Source organism: Eptatretus burgeri, chromosome 7, assembly GCF_056783735.1.
Source record: "Eptatretus burgeri isolate ZD-2024b chromosome 7, Ebu_testis_v1, whole genome shotgun sequence".
NCBI classification, from domain to species: Eukaryota; Metazoa; Chordata; class Myxini; order Myxiniformes; family Myxinidae; genus Eptatretus; species Eptatretus burgeri.
In genome coordinates, this window is record NC_140967.1 from 111,236,492 (window position 1) to 111,257,638 (window position 21,147).

The 21,147-nt window shown below is 43.3% G+C and overlaps 1 protein-coding gene across 3 annotated transcripts in view; it reads left to right on the forward strand.

Moving 5' to 3' along the window:
• Positions 1–21,147, forward strand: part of ZFYVE26 (zinc finger FYVE-type containing 26) — a 252,667-nt gene that overhangs the window by 65,628 nt on the left and 165,892 nt on the right. The window contains exons 7-13 of one of the 3 annotated variants that reach the window (XM_085890294.1): positions 5,665–5,829; positions 8,060–8,148; positions 8,741–8,892; positions 12,052–12,945; positions 16,366–16,446; positions 19,864–19,914; positions 20,235–20,389. In XM_085890294.1, the coding sequence (XP_085746420.1) occupies positions 5,665–5,829; positions 8,060–8,148; positions 8,741–8,892; positions 12,052–12,945; positions 16,366–16,446; positions 19,864–19,914; positions 20,235–20,389 (1,587 nt within the window). Of the gene's footprint in view, positions 1–5,664; positions 5,830–7,823; positions 7,950–8,059; positions 8,149–8,740; positions 8,893–12,051; positions 12,946–16,365; positions 16,447–19,863; positions 19,915–20,231; positions 20,390–21,147 lie in introns of those variants that run through there. The other 2 variants (XM_085890293.1, XM_085890295.1) reach the window with 2 other exon arrangements.

Here is a 21,147-nt window from a genome sequence, read left to right on the forward strand (position 1 = left end):
TGCTTCATCCTTGCTCAGGATTGCCTTGCCCAGCATAATCCTTGCCCATCATAATCCTTGCTCAGGGACATGCTTCAGCGACACCAACCCTCTGTGACAGAGTCAATTATTGAGTGAACGGTTCGCTCCGAATGACGTTGCCTGGCAAAATCCTCCGCGGTGAGTGAACGGTTCGCTCAGAATGATGTCGCACAGTACCGCTATTGACATTGGACGCTCGGGTTACACGCAAACGTTCTCACTTTTGGTTTTTTTGAAATTCACTCGTTTTTCACCAGATTTGCTTTCATTCCCTGTGGAGCACCTCGCGGAGCCTCCAAAAGTATGGACACTATCTGGCAGACGCGATGGATAGGTCATTAGGTCTAGCATTGAATGCATTAAATCATATCACTCAATGAAGCTGGTTAATTTTGCCGAGTTTCTAAATTTTTAGTTAACTCAATATAATTCTCCAATCTTGAAATATTAAAAACTTGTCAAGTGAGAAGATCGAGTGAATCTTCTGACATGATATCTTCTAACATGATTGAGAAGGTGCATGACATGATAATATGTTCGATCAGGTCATTGGATACATTCCTCCAACAATATTAACAACACTTGAGGAATCACCATGTTGTTCCAATTGTGAACAGCATCATGTGCAATCCGCACTCCTTGAGTACTGCATTGACATTTTTGAAAAACAAACTCGTGTATAAACTGCACTTAAATGTAAACCACAGCTGTGAAATGGAGGACCATATCAAATTACAATCGATACACTTAATCTGCTGGTCACTGTTAAGTGAAGTTATTGCAATTATCGAATCTAGATTGTCGAAGACATGTTTTGCTCGCAATGATCCCATTGTAACACAGTGGTCGAAGAGAACTGGAACAAATTAACGCCACCAGGCAAAGTATAAACCGTACTTGTGTATTAACCACACTGGATGGTCTTGACTCCAAAATTGGTGAAGAAACCACAGTTTATCATTGGAAAATTATGGGAGGCTTTCATATTCCATTTGCAGTTTGAACTTTTACAACTATGAAGTACACATGACAGAAATAAAGTTGCACATAGACTTTATGGACACCCTGTAGAAATGTATACATATCTATTGTACAATGCAATGCATGGTGTGCATCCCCGCGTTTGCATGTTCGGCTGTCTCCCGTTTCCGACAGCCCCTTCCCGCACTGCTTTTGAAAAGCTACGCACGCAGGCAACGCTCAACATTTAACCAGAATAAATGCATGATACCAAACGTGATTACATTTTAAACATATAAATACAACATGGAATCGCAGTTTGTTTATTAACAGTACATTGAGATATGACCTGGGCTGACAGGATGGATTTGAGGTACGCACACTTGCCTCGAATCTGTCTCGCCTGGGTTCGAATCCCGAAACAGCTATAAACTGTCATCCCAGTGTTTCACACGCAAGGTGCTTCATTAATGTGTGTGCCGTCCCTCTGGTGGACGTTAAACTTTGTGTCCCATCCACCGACATTAATTGGTGGACATTGAAGATCCCCACGGTGTCCTTCATGGACAGTAGGTGAGCTATCTCTGGCAGCGTGGCAAAGTTTCTGCCTGAACTACTGCTGGGAAGGCAATGGCAAACCACCCAGCATAATCCTTGCTCAGGGACATGCTTCAGTTGCACCAACCCTCTGTGACAGAGTATGAGGATTATCACTAAAGTTGAACAAACCATGTCGGCATTGTTAAAAACAATAGCTTTTCTTGAAAGTCTTTGAACAAAGGTTGCAATGCAAGGCTGTCATTTAATTGAAGAAAACTCTTCCTCCATTTAGCATTGTAACCTAAAATAACGTTTCATAATGAACTTCAAAGAGGTCCAAAATAAACTCGAATTTAATTCTCGGTGGACTCAATGATGTAATATGTTACGAGTCGAGGATTTTGGCATTTCAATCTCCGGCCAAGTATTGAGTTATAGGAAAGACCTTAAATACGGTGCATGTTGCTTCCTTGCTTGTCGCTCAAAGTTTAAAAAGGATAGAGCATGGACATACAGAGAGAGGAGTGGGGCAGAGGGGAGGGAGGGCTGGAAGACGTTTCCTTTTTCCTTCCGTATCCATCCTGTCCTCCAGATTCCTCCCCATCCCCTTGTTTGTCCAAATCTCCCTCTATTTTTCCTTAAATCTTGCTGTTGGGGTCACCTCCCCCCCCCACCCCCTTCTCTCTCTTCTGTTCCTTTTATCCCGTTGCATTCTGATCCTTTCAGTGGTTTGGCTCTTCCACGAGCCTTGACTCTGCATCCAAAAAAAATAGTCATAGATTGGCAACCAGTGTGCATGCTTGATGGGCCGAATGGTCTATTTCTGTGTTGTAGTTCCCTTGGAACAGAATTCCTCCATGACATGTGAACCACTCTCCCTCCCTGTGAAAATCCTCGATCCAATTTTCCCAGTGTACTCGTGGTATTGTTGGTATCATCCCTCTTTGTTCTTCCTCCACTCTCACTCTCACTCATGGAGGAGAAGCAATCACATTGACACATGTTTTGCTCTATTTGAAGCTTATCAACATAATGTAGACGTCACCCCTAACTGAACTTCTTCCTGCCATTTGAGGTGCCATGACCAGCTCATCTCAAAGTGCTTGACAACACTATCCTGGTCATGTAATAAGAGGATGAGTCCTCTAGGAAGTCAGTTGTGGCCTTTTCTTCAACAAAGTAAAAATGTGAATTTTCGACAAGTCCGCAAGCTGACGTGATTGTTAAGGCCTGGTCACACCTTGACGTTTTAGCCAGCGATGGCAATGTATTAAAATGTATGTAAAACGCTGGCTTACGTTGAACTTTTGATGTTTTTTTTTTAAAGATTCGGACGTATTCATAGCGACTTGGTCTTATGTATAACGCATTGGTAACGGACACAGAACGTTTCGTTGTGTTATAGATAACTTATACCAACGAATGCTGAACCTGTTGTCGACCTACACAACCCATGCCCAACGATAGTCTAACTTAGGCATAACGCGTTGCACGCATCGCCGACGATGTCGTGACGTAGCCTATTAAAAGACTGACGCACAACGATTCGAATCATAACTGCCGTAGAAATGGAAGTGTCAACATCGCGGTCACACCTTGGCGATCTTGCCAGCGTATGCTGACCTAAGAAAAATGTGTCTAAAACGTTGGGGCACGTCAAATACGGCATGAGTAAGTTTGGTATACGTGAGTAGAACGCTAAAGTACGCTATCATACGTTGTAGAAAGTAGAGTACGTCAAGAAATTTTAAACATGTTCAAAATTTTACGACGTACTCGGCGTATGACACACGTTCCGCATGCGATGGGGATAAGATTTACACACGATATGTGGACGCTTACACACGTCCACAAAGGCTACTTATAAGCTACTCATAAGTCGAAACACGTCGCGGTAATGTCTTTTTTACGCGAAACTTATTTCTAACTTATGTTTGACGTGCTTTGAACAAATTCTTTACGTAGTCCCAACACACATCAACGTATGTAGACGTATTCCAATGACGTCTTCCGGTCGACAAAAAAAAATAAATGAACGTGTTTCTAACTTACAACTGCCATATAAAGACGTGTTCCCAGCGGTTTTGGGAATTGGTATATAAAAATGCTGCTCATAAAAGGGGAACCAACAGTGTTTTCGAGTTCCTTTTTGAGTCGATGTCCATGTCAGCAGTAACAGTATCAGTATCAGTATCAGTATTAGTATTAGTATTCGTATTAGTAGTAGTTTGTTCATGTTGGCAGTAGTAGGTGAGTGTGAGGGGGAGGGTGTAGGTTATGATGGATCGTCCTTGCATCCGCGTGTCCAAAGGTAGGAGACATCTTTTCACCATTGTTCGAAGTTCTTCGCGGATAATTTTTTATGGGGCTTTTTCAACAATGAGCTATAGCTTGTTTTTACGATTTAGGTCTATTCATAACGGGTTGGACAAATGCATAATGAACTAATAATGTTCATAGAGCGCTTTGATTACTTATAGATACGATATACCAACGAATAATTATCGTGAAGCCGGCGTTCACAAACTATGCCCAACGATAGCCTAACTTATCCATATCGTGCGGCAGTTTATCTTTGCTGGTGACGTGGGGTTTGCTATTCATAGGCTGCCACTCAACGATTTAAATGGCTGCATCTCCACTATTGAAAGTAGACGCTTGCGCTCAACAATTGGATTTTTTTTTACACTCAACGAATTTTAAACGGTACCACTCAGCTATTTTCATTGTTTACAATGAACGATTTAAATTGCTGTCACTCACCTTTGTTTTTTGACGCTGGCGCTCGGAAATTTTAATCGTTTCTATTGAACGTGCTAAATCGCTCAAACCCCACTATTGAAAGTAGACGCTTGCGCTCAACAATTGGATTTTTTTTACACTCAACGACTTTTAAACGGTACCACTCAGCTATTTTCATTGTTTACAATGAACGATTTAAATTGCTGTCACTCACCTTTGTTTTTTGACGCTGGCGCTCGGAAATTTTAATCGTTTCTATTGAACGTGCTAAATCGCTCAAACCCCACTATTGAAAGAAGACGCTTGCGCTCAACAATTGGATTTTTTTACACTCAACGACTTTTAAACGGTACCACTCAGCTATTTTCATTGTTTACAATGAACGATTTAAATTGCTGTCACTCACCTTTGTTTTTTGACGCTGGGGTTTGGAAATTTGAAGCGTTTATTCTGAACGTGTTAAAACGCTCAAACTCGACTATTTTAAATAGACGCTGCCGATGGACAATTGGAATCATAGCCAAGCTCGACATCGAAGTGTGAACATCCTCGTCATGCTGAAGAAAAGATTGAAGAATGCTGCAAATAAGTGTCCTGGCCGTGGCCGTGGACGCTGACGCAAGGACGATCCATTATACCGACGTCTTTCAGCCTATGAGTAACTTAAAAGTAATGTCTGTCGATGTGTGGCAACGATCGCGTAACGTGCTAACAACACGTTAATCATAGGTTAGAAATAAGTTTCGGGTACACTAAACATTACCTCGGCGTGTCTCAACTTATGATTAACTTAAAGTAGCATGTGTTGACGTCTGTCAACGATCGCAGACCGTGCATACAACTTGTGGCCAGTGTAGCGGAACGTGTGAGTCATACGCCGGCATACGTCGTGAAATTTGAAGCATGAAAAAATTTGAGGACAACCAAAAAGTATAACGTTTAAAGCCAACGTACAACGACGTATGGTAGTGTTTTTCAGCGTGCTCTCATTGTTATCAAAACTTACCCATAACGTATTCAACGTGTGCCAGCGTTTTAGAAAAAAAATTCAAAAATCTGCATACGTTGGCTAAAACGTCAAGGTGTGACCGGGCCTTTAGATTAACATATGTCTCGAAGGGCAACACGCTGGTCACCTTCCCTTCGTGCTGTTGTAATTTGTCAAAGTGCCAATAAATACATTTAGTACGCAGCCAATGAATATTTTGTAATCGTAGTCATGACCATTACATTTTGATCAAGTGAGCTGTCGTCTTTCTGGATTTTATTTTTTGATTCAGAAGTAATTTTCATTTTCATTATATACTGGATTTGTTGTTGTCATCACATGTCTGTCTGTTTTTTAATTATATTTTGGCCTAAGTTCATTTTTCCTTCACCTCTACTAACATGCTCGAACAGGATGCATCACTGCAGCTGGTACAATGCAAACAGCTACACACGTTGCGGGAACTCCTTTCCGGGCCATTTATCTACCTTCGTCGCCTTGTCCTGCTGCTGGCCTGGCCTGATTGTCGATCTTTCCTTTTTGCCAATGATCTTCTTGAGGCTTTGCATAATGCTCAGGTACTTTCACTTTCAATGTAAGAATAAACCACCACCAGGAGAGTGTGACAGCATTCATCATGTCAAGTTGTATACAATTGGCTGCTTTCTCGTTGGTGTCCAGTCCAATTTTCCCCCTCGATGTGACACATTGGTGTGATAATAACCATAAATGAATGGATGATTTATCATGCACTGTTCCTCTAGTGGGTTAACGCAGAGATGCTTGCTGCTACATTTTTCCCGTCGTAGTTCCAGAATCTTTTCTGAACTCCGAAGCAATTGTGGCTAAAACTGTGTGATAGATTCTACTTGGACATTTTGTGACATTTCTCTTTTCTATCCAAGGGTCTTGGCTTATGTACGAGCATATTGCAAAGGATAGTAGGTTTCCTTTCTTTGGCTAAGTTGACCAGGCTAGGGTTTCTTGAGGAATGTGTTTGATGTGGAGTTGCTAGGAGAAGGCAGGGATAGAAGAGGGCAAGAGGATGACCAAGACAATGTGTACACTTGTATAAAATAGAGTTCACCAATTTACTGCCAATAGAACAGTGGTAGTCCTCGTGTATCCACGTATTGTCTTGAGATTCCCCTGGTGTGGTGGTCTCCATTTTCTCCTGCTTCAAGTGGACCAAGTTGAGAAGCAGAAGAACCAGGCCAGAGTGGGGAGCCATCCTCCCTGGACCTCTGTATGAAGGCCTTATTCATCATAATGAGTTCTATTTGGCTCAGGAATGCCTTAGCTCAATAGGAAATTATAATGAGCCTCATCTATCCTTTGTTTTCTTTTCCTTTTTTGTATACAAGGCTTGTGGAACGGCTAGTTCACTGAGCGGATCAGGACATAACAGGACGCCAAAGGAACAGTAGAGAGAGAGAGAGGGGGGGGAATACAAACAGCAGAGTTGAAGGCCAAGATAGGTTTGGGTAGGAATGGGGGTGGTAGCAGGAGAGGGGGCATGGGGTGGACAAGATGGATACAGAATTAAACTTCAAGGAGGGAAAACTGGAGATTTAATGGGAGGTAGTGTTGGGGAGGAGGCTTAATGAGGGTAGGAAAGATCATGGTTTTGGAAAGGGAATGACCTGAGATGGTGGTTAACAGCTGTCTTGAAGACCTGGAGTGAAAAATGAGATTGCAGAGAATGTGGAAGTTGGGTCTACAGGCGATGGGTGGGGGGAGGGGGGAGGAAGGAACAAACGAGTGTAGGTGAGTAGTGATCTTGGATTTTGGGAGTATCACCAGAAGGGGGTTGACGGTGGACCATGCATGCCCTACAGAAACCTGGGGAGAACAAAGCACAGACAGAGCAGAGGGTGTAAGACCAGAAAGGAGGTGATCGAAGACAGAGACCACCGACCTCTGCGATGGTGAAGTGATAGGACCATTGACTCAGTTTCATCGTGGGAGATTCCACTAATTTTGAAGACCTTGGTTTCCACAACGCCAAACTGAGCGAGATTTGAGGCAGGGGAACCAGCCTAGAGGGGAGAGCAGTACTCTATCAAGCTGCAGATGAAGGACATATGGGCTCTCACAAAAATTTATGGCAGATTTTGAGGCCCTGGATTTCAGCGAGTTGCACCTCTTCCAGTGGCTGCCCAGAGAAGCTGTGGATTCGATACTTTGATTCCAGAACCGTGTGGGTAACACTGTTAGAGCATTTGAAATGTCGGCATTTTAACATAACGATTCAAGTTGCTGACCAACAGCTTATCTTGTCTCGGTCTGAGGAAGTGGATTCAGTAGCGGCCAGACTTTCACCAGAGTTGTGTACTGTTCTGCATGGGATGGAGACATCAGCAATACGAGTTGTGTTTTTTTTTATTTTCTAGAGAACGTGATAAATCATTGATACAGATCAAGAATAATATCTGTGTTGAGGTACTGCTTTGTGGAACCCCAGGTTGAAGGGACAGATCATGGGAAAGGATTCCATCAAGGGCCAACACTTTCCGTTCATCGAGGAAATGATACAAGCACTTGAGCAGGGATTCCTGAATATCAAAGCAAGACAACCTGGATATCAAAGCTGGATGCCAGATATCCATATAGATGACTACAACCTCTTCCTTGTGGTTCATGGCACCTATCCACTGCTGTTTCAGAAGGAGTAACAAATCCAGGATGGAATAGTCAGGTCAGAAGCCAAACAGTTGTCAGAGATTAAGAAGTTAAAGAAGAGATAATGCCTGTGGTGAAGTGTAATTTGTTAAGATTTTACGTTCATTTTACTTGTTATTGCTGCAGAGTGTAATGGGAGACCAATGCCTGGTTGAGGCCTGCAATACTCTCAAAAGCCAGCTTGATGTGTTGCATTGGTGCCTTGAGCATAGCAGGTGAGTACGTATCGGCCATTGAATGTTATTTGTCTCCTCGTTGTAGAACTTTGTCCACAAATCGGCTTTTGATATCCACAAAGGAAAACGCAAATATATTTGATTTTGCTTCCATGCTGGCTCAATGTTGTTGTTTTCATGTTACAGGTTGAACTTTTTGATGTGTCTTTGCTGTTTGAACTTGCATGTATTATTATTTCATGTTTCTGGACGTTTAATGACTTTCATTGCCTTTTTTATTTTCTTGACTTGGACAAAATTGACTTCAAATGCAGTCTACAGGACAACTTGCACATGGTTTGAGACCCAAAGGATTTCAGGAAGCAAAGTGAAATAGAATGCCTCATTTGCTTCACTGAATGAATCATCAGTTTACTTCAAATTGGATTGACCAATTAACAGGAAAATGAACAAGACTAACTAAAATCTCAAACAAACTAAACTTGCCCATCTTGAGAGATATATTTTGTTGCCTTGCTAAAGAAAGCCAAAGAAAGGATATTATGCATTGAGTTGATGAAGTAAATGCAGTACATCCTTTTCTGGTTGTAGAATGTGATCCATATCATTTCCACTTTTCTTTCTGATGCAGGCCCAATCAAAGAGAGGAAGATCTGGCCGTACAGCTTCCCACACTGGGCCGCAGTTCACCCTTATTGTTGCTGTTCAAGTTCACCGAGCTACAGTGGCGAGATGAGGAGTCTGTGTTGAAACTGCTATCTCAGCCTATTTCATCCGTACACTGTCAGTTCCACTTCCTCAATACCTTTTTGTCATTTTTGGTTTCGTGCATTTTATGTGATTTATAAGAGTACTGTGCTTTTCCTTTGCTCCGAGTTCTCCTCAGGCTCTTGTACAACTTCCAACGTTCTTCCACATTGACGACACACCAAACCCTACCACAATTGCCCAAAATTCCACAGTTGCAATGCCATGCACATTTTTTTCTTTCTCGACAGTATAATGGAATTACTTGCTCATACGTTATTGTAATACAGGAACATTATAAATCAATGTAATTATATATAGTTATGTCTCATAAAAACAATGTATTGTTAGCTGGAATGGGTGGGAGCATCCATAGCTACTGTAGATCGTGGTAAGAGCAGTCGAGTCTGTACGTCCACGTAGGTTAGATTATTTTTGTCACAGGGAATTGTCAATGTAAGTCTTAGTGTAAAATGTCCACTTTGGAGGCATTAAATATTAACTTTCTGACAGTGTAGGGTACGTTTGTTGTGTAACATCTCCTGTTCATCAGATGAGGACGAATGAAGTGTGAGGGCACAGCGCATTTAACATGAAAGGCACAATGGAAAGCGCATCGCACTTTCAGAGAAATGACCATTACTGTTTGGCCGGCAGGCCGTGCAAGCCATGGCGTCGAGGCGTGCTGACCCTGGAGGAAGGTCGAACACTTGTACAGGGCTATCCCAGAGGGCGGTATGGCCTGGAGGATGGTCTCACCCACAAGCTGCGGGTGGCCAACAGCAGGAACTCACCGTGTATGGGGATGGTCCCAGAGTTCAGGAGGGTTGTGCTTGTGCCCCCGCATCAGTTGAGATTTGCACATGTTAACATGAACATCTTCCCCTCTCTCTCTGCTTCGCCTTCTGAGGAAGAGACATCCCTCTCATCTTGCCTCTCTCCTCACCATTTCCACAGGTCCATCGCTCCCTGAGCTGCATTTCGTGCACACAGCGCTGACCTACACAATACACTACCGATGTTAGAGCCTCAACCATGTGGTGCCAGACGCAAGCCCTCGTCTCTCCCCACGTCATTAGGGGGTTCAGCTTTATTTATGGCATACCAGCAAATACCATCTGTCGCTTCGCTGGCAGGAATACCAACAGAGGGGAGAGGGAGACGCGGTGGGAGGGAGAGGGAGACGCGGTGGGAGGGAGAGGGAGACGCGGTGGGAGGGAGAGGGAGACGCGGTGGGAGGGAGAGGGAGACGCGGTGGGAGGGAGAGGGAGACGGGGTGGGAGGGAGAGGGGGGCGGGGTGGGGGGGAGGGGGGGAGGGGGTGGGAGGGAGAGGGAGAGGGGGTGGGGGGGAGAGGGAGACGGGGTGGGAGGGAGAGGGAGACGGGGGTGGGGGTGAGAGGGAGAGGGAGGGGGTGGGGGCGAGAGAGAGGGGTGGGATTGAGTGAGATAGAGAGGGGTGGGATTGAGTGAGATAGAGAGGGGTGGGATTGAGTGAGATAGAGAGGGGTGGGATTGAGTGAGATAGAGAGGGGTGGGATTGAGTGAGATAGAGAGGGGTGGGATTGAGTGAGATAGAGAGGGGTGGGATTGAGTGAGATAGAGAGGGGTGGGATTGAGTGAGATAGAGAGGGGTGGGATTGAGTGAGATAGAGAGGGGTGGGATTGAGTGAGATAGAGAGGGGTGGGATTGAGTGAGATAGAGAGGGGTGGGATTGAGTGAGATAGAGAGGGGTGGGATTGAGTGAGATAGAGAGGGGTGGGATTGAGTGAGAGAGAGGGGTGGGATTGGTGAGAGTGAGAGAGAGAGACAGAGACAGAGACAGAGACAGACACAGAGACAGAGACAGAGACAGAGATGGGATTGAGTGAGATAGAAAGAGAGGGTTGAGAGAGAGAGAGAGAGAGAGAGAGAGAGAGAGAGAGAGAGAGAGAGAGAAGAGAAGAGAAGAGAAGAGAAAAGAAGAGAAGAGAAGAGAAGAGAAGAGAAGAGAAGAGAAGAGAAGAGAAGAGAAGAGAAGAGAAGAGAAGAGAGAGGGGTGGGAGAGAGAGAGGAAGAGGAGTGAGGAGGGGTTTTTTGCTTGTTCATATGGCATCTTAGCTGCCGGGGTAGCTATCATTTCTTGAAAGCATGGCTGTGCCTCTGATGCTGTGCCCCTCTTCCAGTACACTGGTACTCATTTCGCCGATCTCGGAAGGATGACAGGCTGAGTCAACACCACCTGGTGTTAATTCAGCAGCCAACGGGGCTCAAACTTAGGACCCTAAGATCCTAACTCAGCCGCCTTAACCACTAATCCAACACCAGGCATAGTGAGGAGGGGTGAGGGAGCAATGAGGAAGGTGCTGGGGTGTGGAGGGGAAGAAACAGAAACAGAAGAAACAGAGGGGAGGGAGGAAGGGTTGGAGGCGAAAGCTAATGTGCCTGGCAATGCCTTGTCCAACCTCCCGTCCTTACCCTGCCCCTTCTCTCTTCTCATCCCACCCCCTCCCTCTAGACTCCCCACCCTTCTCCTCCGACCTCCCACTTCCCCCCTTGCTCTGCCCTCCCCATCCCACCCATTCCCCTCATGCCTCCCACCCCACCCATTGTCCTCCTACCTCTTCCCTTTCCCTCCCTCCTCCCACAAAGGTGCCTGGCATTACCTGGGACCTCGTGTACATCTATTGGAATACCGCAATTAAGTACATATTGAAAGAACAACATTTTATTTTTCAAGCCGCAAAATATTGAACAGAAAAAGCAACAACTTTGAACATATCGTTGTAATGCTTTAGGGGAGATAATATTGAATGTTCTTCCATCAATGGCCAGAACATTTAACTTGTTTGGTGTTCCAACTGCAGAGCAGCCCACATATAGTTGATCATGTGAAAAAGATATTCAAAATCTCATTTGTTTTCAGACAATCGGAATGCACTCTGTAAACTATATAGGTATACGGATGAAAATTGCTCGTTTTTAGCTCACCTGGAATGTTGCTCACCATGTTCAGATCTACTGCAATCTCTATAATACATAATTTTAATCCAGAAAAATCCACATGACACTTCCCTCATTTGAATCTACACAGAAAATATTTAGATCTTTTAAAGTTTATTTTAAATTTTATTTTAAATTTGCATTTTACTATTATACTTTTGTAGTTTTAATGACGTGCATCAAGTTATTTCTTGGACTTTTCTTGTGTTTGTAGGTCCGAAGAAAAATGGTACTCTCATGCAGCAAGGTAGCGAAATGCTTTTCCATGCTTTCTGTGCTATGAAACATGCTGTGCTGGCAATGCCTGGTGGCCGATGTGCAGGATGTGGTGCCTGCACAAGAGAGAGCTCAGCCTGCAGAGGAGAAATGGAAACATTAACCTCCAACAGTAAAAACAGAAACAACAGCAATGACTTTCAGAGTATTGATGGTGAAGCGGCATTTAAGAGTGAAATGGGATTGTTGGGAAATCCTCCTCCATGTTGTGGTCGAGCTGCAGCGGTTCGTTCAAGGCTACAGCTCTGCCAAGTGCATCTCCAGAAGGTGGTCTCACCAATGCTGCGCTTAGAGGTGCTTGAAAACCTATTCTCACTGCTCTTTGTTACTGGCTTAGATCTAATGGCTGATAAGCCAGACATGGAAACGGAGGATGAGTATGCAGAAGAAAATACCTCTGAATATGTTGCCACTGGGAGTCTAGAAAGTAGTGTGGATTGCCTGGGAGCAAGTCCAAATGATTTTTCTCACATATTGCATCACGAGCAGCCACCTGAGCAGCCTCAAACTTACCATGTTCTCGTAAAAGACAGCAACACTGCTGTTGGTAAATCGCATTGGGCCAAACCCCCTCACCCAACAGACACTCATAAAGATACTTTATTTCCAGTTGGCTTCCTTGCAGATGAGGACTTCACTGAGCAGCTGCTGAGGCTCATCACAGATTCTTTGGCTGAGATGCATTCCAACGAAAATGTGGGCAAAGTTGGACAGCGATGGGACACTGTTTCTTCTTCAGAGCTATTTCGCAATCGGCTGGCTCGTCTGGCTCATTACACAAGTGAGGCTCAATGGCGATTCAAACTTGTGTGTACAATGCAAATACTAACAGGTGAGTTATTCAACATCGTCTTCAAGCTTTATCAAATAAATAATCCAGCAAAATTTGGGGGAGAAAGGATATGTAGTTTAGTTTGGCATGTGCGCCGTACATGTAACAGGTTTCTGTTAAATTCAAAATCAATTACAGGTAGCCAGGTGTGGAGTGTTGCTCTTGGCACGAGTGTTTCCACCAGTAAGCATTGCCAGGTTGCTCTTGGCACTGGAGAGATGAGAAATTCCCACCATCACAGTTGGAGATAATGTTGTGGGGTTGGTCATGGGAGGAAGTGGAGAGGGTAATATGAAAACAGATACACATGGATTGTTGCTTATTCTGCTTTGCTTTTCATAAAGAATATAACCACAATGAAGAGCAATTTTCTATTTACAGGAATGATGCTCAGAGAAGAGCAAAGTAGAACTGACTATTGGACAAATGTCAAGGGAATGAGTGAATAGGAAAGGAGGTGAGGTTAAAGGGAAAGAAACTGAAATTTGCAAGTAAATTGATTGAGTTTGGAATGGTAAAAGTAGGTAATGGGGATCATTGGTCGGAAATGGGGATGACAAGAGATGGTGGTGCACTCCTTGCTTGAAGTCCTGGAGGGAAGAGTAAGACAGAACAGCCTCTGTAGGTGGGTCCATTGACTGGAGAAGTGAGGAATGAGAGAATTGAGCTGTGCAGTCAGCTTGGATTTTGGAAGTTTAACCAGGAGGGAATTACTGGAAGAATGCATGCTTTCTGGATTTGTGGGGAAGGGTCTGAGGACTGAGAGCAGAGGGAGCAATGCTGGAGAATTGACAGTATAACACAGAGACCAGTGACCTGCCTGTAATGTGAGAACAGACCTTGTGCTTCTCCCTTATCAGGGTTTCCAAACTGTTGGGAGCTTTTAATGCCATGGAATCCCAGGAGAGTCAGATGACAGCCCTTAGTGAGGAACAGTACTCTGTTGAGCTGCAGACAAATTCCTTATATAATGTGAATAGCTCTGATTCAGAGGATGCCCATTCTTCAGTTGACTTTGCTGCTCAGGTTGCTGTGGTGGGCCCAGGAAAGGCCTTGGCTGATGGTGAGGCCTAAACTTTACAAGAACAACCTCTTTCAGTGGATGACCAAGGGAATATAAGTGGTTTTGACAATTGCTCCAAAGCAATCGAGTAAAACATTATCCAGTATTGAAGGACATCTTCCATTTATCAGACAAGAGTCGAATCATTTTGAGATCAGCAAAGAGAGTTGTAGCTGCTGGGGTACTGTATGACACAATGTGGAGTCATCTGCAAGTCAGAAGAGAGGGTTTTCCAGAGATGCCATATACGTATATGTGTATGTGTATGTATATATGTATATATGTATGTATATATATATATATATATATATATATATATATATATATATATATATATATATATATATATCAAGAGTTGTCATTTCCATAGCATGGATATGTCATCAATAAAGATGAGGAACATGATTGGGCCCAAAACATTCCATAGCATGGATATGTCATCAATAAAAATGAGGAACATGATTGGGCCCAAAACATTGACTTGGGGAGCTCAAGCCTCTACTGGGAGAGGGGATGAGAGGGTTCCATTGATGGGCCCAAAACATTGACTTGGGGAGCTCAAGCCTCTACTGTGAGAGGGGATGAGAGGGTTCCATTGATGGCCACAAGTTGACTCCATGATTAGAGGAAGTCAGAAAATCCAGGAATGGAGGCGGCCTTCTATGCAAGACAGACAGACATGGGCAGCAAAGCAGGATGCCAGACTTTGTGAAATTCTTGAGATATGCCCAAGGAGACGGTCCTGACCTCTGAATTAAGATTAAACATTTTGTTCAAAACAAATGTTGTTTGACACTCTGGACGTTTCCGTTCGTCTCCGGATGGTGTTTAATATGACCACGCTGGCTGGGCAAGTGATTAGCGATCGGTTGTAACAAACATTACCCAGAGACTCGTGGAATGTCAAACAATGTCTGAATTGGCTAAATGAACACCTTTTATTCGGTCATCTCTAATGAGATGACCTAATAAAGCCAGTCTCGATGTACGTCCCCATTTTTTCTTCCGATTTTCTTGATATTTAGTATGTGGGTAGATGTCGATGAGGGATGCACGATGGTATGACCTTTGACCCGATTGAAGGTCAAGGTCAAGGCCACTCCAAAGTTGCGAAATCGTCCATTTTCAAAATCTATCTCCTCCGCCGTTTGGGATCCGATCTTCAAAATTTCTTCGGATTCTGATAATATGGAACAATATCTAAATTTTTTTGGGCTGGTTTTTTTTTTTAATCCATTCTGGTTATCGAGTCACGTGTCTTCAAAGTTGGAAAAATCATCGATGTGATACGGTCGAAAAAATTTCTCACGATCTTGATGAAACTTGGTATGTAGGTAGGGGTCGATGAGTGATGCACGACGGTATGACTTTAGATCTGATTGAAGGTCAATGTCAAGGTCACCGATGCTGTAAACTTGTGAAATCATCCATTGTCAAAATATCATCCGCCATTTATGACTCAGAAATGCGAATTGATTTCTGAGGTCCGGTTTCTATCCTTTTGAAGACACATTGATCATAAATGTTCCAAATCAACCGTTTTCAAAATCTTTCTCCGGATAACTCAGAAATGTAGTTGGATTTCTGAGGTTTTTCTATCCTTTTTACTCCCGGGCTTTCGTCTGTACATTGAACCAAAAGACAAGATGACATCGAAGCCATTCTCAGCCGATCAGAGATCCACATCGACAGAGCTTCGGAGATGACCGTCGCCCCCAACCGAGGTAATTTTTTGTTCATTTATTTATATATTTAAGCAGTCGGAACTGCTGTTGAGGTCAATTCTGTATTTTCAATTTTGAAAGTCTGCTCACGTTAAGAGATTCTACAGGTTATGGCATGTGCGGAAATGAAATAAAGCCATGAACACTGGCATCTTCGGGTGTTTATAAGCATTGCAATGTATCCAGCGATTTGTACATATGAAGATGAGCATTCGATGATAAGAGTGAGGAAAGTGGAAAAAAATTTCATGAGTTTTATCGTTAAGAAATTGTTGCGGCCTGTTCTAAGTCGAGTCATTGTTGAGCAGGCCGAATAAAATGGCGAATTAAGACCCCATCCAGCTGACAGAGGGATGACTCTGGGGCTGACCAAGAAAGACACCTTGATGAAGGATAATTAAACAAGGCAGTTAATTATCTTCAAAAGGGGGTGTTTTAATGAACCCAAACCCCCAATTTTCATTCATACACTTCCTTGGAGTTCCCTTAGTATGCCTACATTGTTTGGGGCCATGAGGTTTAATGGTTTTGGAGTTATGTACTGACACACGCTGATGGACTGACACACTGACATTTATTATGATTGATGTTATTATTTTTCAGCAGTTTAAAATGATTATTGTTCTTTTCAAGGAGTGTCCAAAACAACTCATTCCATGAAAGAGCGATGGAGGAAAAGGCATAGGAGACCGAGGATTTTGAAGGAAGTGGTTGGTAAGATGTTTCTTTCAATTTTGAAGCCTTTGCGAATAAGCAAGTTGTCCTGCTTTAGTCATGAAGAATAATGTTTTAAAAATGGACCGCCTTTCCTCGAAGAAGAAGTAATAAGCAGCCATTTTTATCACTAATATTTCTCCTGTTACTGTAGCTGGCAAACACCCAGAAGCACCTTCCACATCACTTGGAGGTAGATCATTCCAGTTACTGTACTAAGCTTGTATTAATAGTGAGTGTGAGTGTTTGTACACGACGGCTGTTTTAAGGTGAACCTACAGTACACTATTATCCATATTTTAAAGCAGAAGTGTCTCCGTCCGTCCGTCTGTCCCTGAACTACTGCCGCAGTTTTGGGGCAAGCCCCGCCAAGCCTTCTATGGAATGTTTTGGGGTCCAAGCCGGTGTCCTAATGTGGGTGGGAGGTTTCATAAATACCTCAATACAATTATGATTTTGACTTTCGATCTATACGAAGCTGTTCCCGATCCGGATGTAACATCAGAACGGCATTTCTCTTCATTTACTCCACGAGTGTTTGTAATATTGTATTTTGTTACATTAATGGCATAGTATTAATTTGTGATTGGAATGATGTGTGGAATGAAATTATAGAGAGATTGATTTTAAAGGAGAAGGAAATGATAAGGGTTTCCACCGGTGAGTTTCGCGAATCAAGCATTTGCAATTTCGTCATGACATCATTGATACCTTACCCTCCTGACTACTGTTGGGGTCAGCTATAGCACCTTCTTAATTCTTTTTTTCCCCTAGTCCATCACGAACTAGTTGTCCATGCCTGATGTTCGACTGAGGGTGTCACAGGAATGGGAATATGAGTGACATGTGACACTCAGTGACATGCATGACCACATGGTCTGAGGAGTGAAGTGAAATCCATGTCTCGCATCCCATTTTGTTGAAGACATCACCTTCCTGTGGCAACATTACAAGTCCATCGCATTGGCCACATAAGCTGCCTTCTGATCAATCAAGATATTATTTGATCTCAGCTGTCACTCACTTCATAATTAACTTCAAGTGTGAATGAATGATTATTTCCACTTTTCCAAACGTGATGCACAACAATGCAATCCTCCTGTAACATGACTCTCATTGATTGGGCAAAATTAACTGTTCATTGCAGATAACACTTGTGGGATTGAACCACATGGTTGTACATGAATATGTTCATCCATTCCCTGTTCGCCTCCATTTTTACTTTTTTTTTTCTTTTCTTTTTTCTTTTTTCACGACTGAATCGGTGCACTACTGTGTGAGACACATCACTGAACTGACAACTAATCTTAATCTTCAGCTGGTTTGACATTTCTATTCAACAGAGACCTGATTACACATTTCTGTTCCACATCTTGTGACACATTTTGCTACAATATTTGAAATATTCAGACCAGGTCACTCTACCTTGGACATGCTGCTTCCACTCATCCAACAATGGATGGAGACCCTCAATGTCAGACATGAGATCAAGGCCGTCTCTCTGGACATATCTCACGCTTTTGATACAGTCTGGCATCCTGCCTTGCTCTCCAAACTGCCTGTGCCACCCGAGGAAAACTCCACACTTGGATTACTGACTTCCTCTACTCTCATTGCCAATGTGTGGCTCACATTGGAATCCTTTCATCTCCTCTCCCTGTCAGGGCCCAAGGTAGTGTTTTAAACCCAGTCCTATTCCTGATCTTCATCAATGATCTCTCTGACCCTCTGGAAAATCCCCTTTATCTGTTTGCTGATTATTCCACCTTCTGCCATGACATCCCCTCATCCTTCAGACAGGCAGGCTGCAGCCTCTTCCCTATCTTCAGACCTTGACAAAATCACAAACTGGTCAAACACTTGGAATATGTCTTTCAATCCTGACAAATCTCACACTCTCACGATCTCTCTCTGGAAGGACCGTCTGACAAACCCTCCTATCTACATTCTTAACTATCCTCATGAGGAGGTTCAGTCATTCAAACTTCTCTTGGAGGAAGACTTGGCATGAGGAAGCATGACATTGCAGAGTGGGAGAGGATGATGCATGGGGTGAACAAGCTGGATACAAGCTCAAACACAGCAAGAAGAGGAAGGGAAAACGGGATGAAACACAAATGGAACAAAAATCCAAAAAGGAAGTGAGTGGAGTGGAGTGAGTGGAGAAAACGAAGCGTCCACTCTGAGTCAGGGAAGTCGGTGGATCAAACCCTGGCCGAGTCATACAAAAGACTTTAAAATTAGATACACTGCTTCCTTGTTTGATGTTCAGCATTGAAAAAGGTTAAGAGCATGGACAATCCTCATTGGTTGGCATCCATGGGGAGAAAAATACATTCCTCTTGAGGAAATTCCCTGCTAAGTGTGGTGCAAAAAGCGGCACCATTGTTGTGACGTCACTGGTACCCAGTGTACCCCATGAAGTAACGATACTTCCTCCTAACAGATGTGTGTGTGTGTGTGTGTGTGTGTGTGTGTGTGTGTGTGTGTGTGTGTGTGTGTGTGTGTGTGTGTGTGTGTGTGTGTGTGTTTGTGTTTGTCCTGGCGCCTGTCCTCATAAGTTAAGATTGCAGAAGATTATTATTATTTCTGGTTAAGTCTGCTCTCTGTCTGCTTTTGCAAGTTGCTTGTATTATTGTCGCACCACACGCTTCTTTCGATCCCTGCATTACACACACCAATAAAACTATTCACTGTTCCACATAACTTTCCTTGTCTGCTGATAAATAAATTATTATTCGAAATGTTTCCAGCTCATTTTTGTGTGCTCCTTCATTGATCCAGCATTGTCCGAATCCGAGCTTAGCCGGGACTTTATTCCCAACGATCCATTCCTTTTAGCCGGTATGTCCTTGGCAGTGTCGCTCTGCTGCAGCCGGTCAGTAAAGTGATCTGATTCGGACAAGGCGTACTGAGGGTGTGTTCCCCGTTAATTAAATCACATGATTAATTAGGTAACCCGGTTAACCCATAGATGGGAGGACCCTATGTCACACGGTTTTGATATTGGCGTTCACGGTCGGTTAGCGACCCGCCACATTACGGAATTATCCGTGTGCGACGGCCTACAATTCCGAGGAGTCTGGTGGGAGCCGAGATAGGTCTCCCCCCCCCTCCCCGTTGGTCTTCTCACCCGACCCCTGGCCCACAACAATATATTTTGGAAGCCAAAGATATTGGAGCTCCAGATCCAAATGGATGGAAATGTTTCAAGTCACTAATAAGTGTGTTTTGAAGGAGAAGATAATGGAAAGTAAACCTTGAGATTTAGTAAGGGAGAACACTGTTGAGACTTCTTGTCTTATTTTCAGCCTTTTTAATCAATTGGCATCTATCTCACATCATGGTTAAAAAAAAAAAACCCAAAAACATCTCATATCATGGTAATCATCATGTACCTTGTTTTATTGCCCACAGAGATTAATGAAAAAGTGGATGCAGGCAATTGTGAAAGCCCATCAACCACAGGTGAACACAAACGAAAGGCCATTGGTTCATTCTTTGCAATGGGCACCGACCACAATGTAATTCAAGGAACATGTATCCAGCATTTTCATCCCTAGGCTGTGTAATGTAATTCCAGACATACTTTCATTATTCATGTACCATTGCAAACTCCAACCTGAACTTTTATAAAATAGTTCATTCACCAGCACTTTCTTCGGCATCTGTTTGGACTGAAAGTATCCTTGTCAACTTTTCGCTGTTGTTCTCACACTTGGTGTAGTGTCCACATTTACTTGTATGTAGCCACTAAAGGAATATTTCAATCATCTTTGTTGCAGAAGGTAGCAGTGGTGGTTCTGAGAGTGTTTGTGGAACCCACGGAGTTGGGGAATCAGGACCTTGTGTTCCCAGCCATGTAATCTCGCTGATGCTGACGCCACCAAATGGACTACTAGCCGCCTGCATTATGAAGAAGAATTATGCCCAGGCACACCAGGTGATGCTGATGCTGTAAACTTATGGAGACAAGATCCTTAATTTGCCATTCCCTGCCCCCACACACCCCAACCTTTTCATGAGCATAGAAAAGCAGTAATGAAATATTTTTGTTGTTGTTTACATTTTCAAAGTCAGAGGAGGGGGAAAATAAGCTATCTCTGTTCATTAGAAAGCAGTGTTGTAGTTGAGTCCACCTCGCCAAAGTGCTGTGCTGAAAGTGAAGTGTATTGTAAAGCAGAAACAAAAGGACGAATTTATTTGTGCTTATGTATTATGTAAATGAAGATGATACAATATCAAAATTAACTCAGGCCAAATTAAAAAAAAAAACAGTCAATCGTCCCCGCCCACTTCCTTTTTTGAACCCTCTTCCTTTTTTTTATTCTTTGTTATTTTGTCAAACATCCCGAAAAAAAATTGCGCCCATGTCCGAAGGAAGCAGTGCAGTGAAGCGGCTGCACCACTTCCAAATTAGCCCGATAGGGACTGACGGCTACTTCCCCAACAGGTGGGGTGACCTTACTGTCCTGATGCAAACATAACAACAACACAAAAGAAACTAAACAGCAACACATGAAAAAGTAAACAACGAGAAACGAACGAAACACAGCGGGTTAGAAAAGCTCTTCTTCATTTTTGATAGATGGATGGAAGGAAGGACGTACCAAACATTGAAGTGGCTGCACCACTTAAAAATTCACAACTTCGTCTGTGGCTCTTGCACAATTATTTGAATCGATTATTTTCCTAATGTCG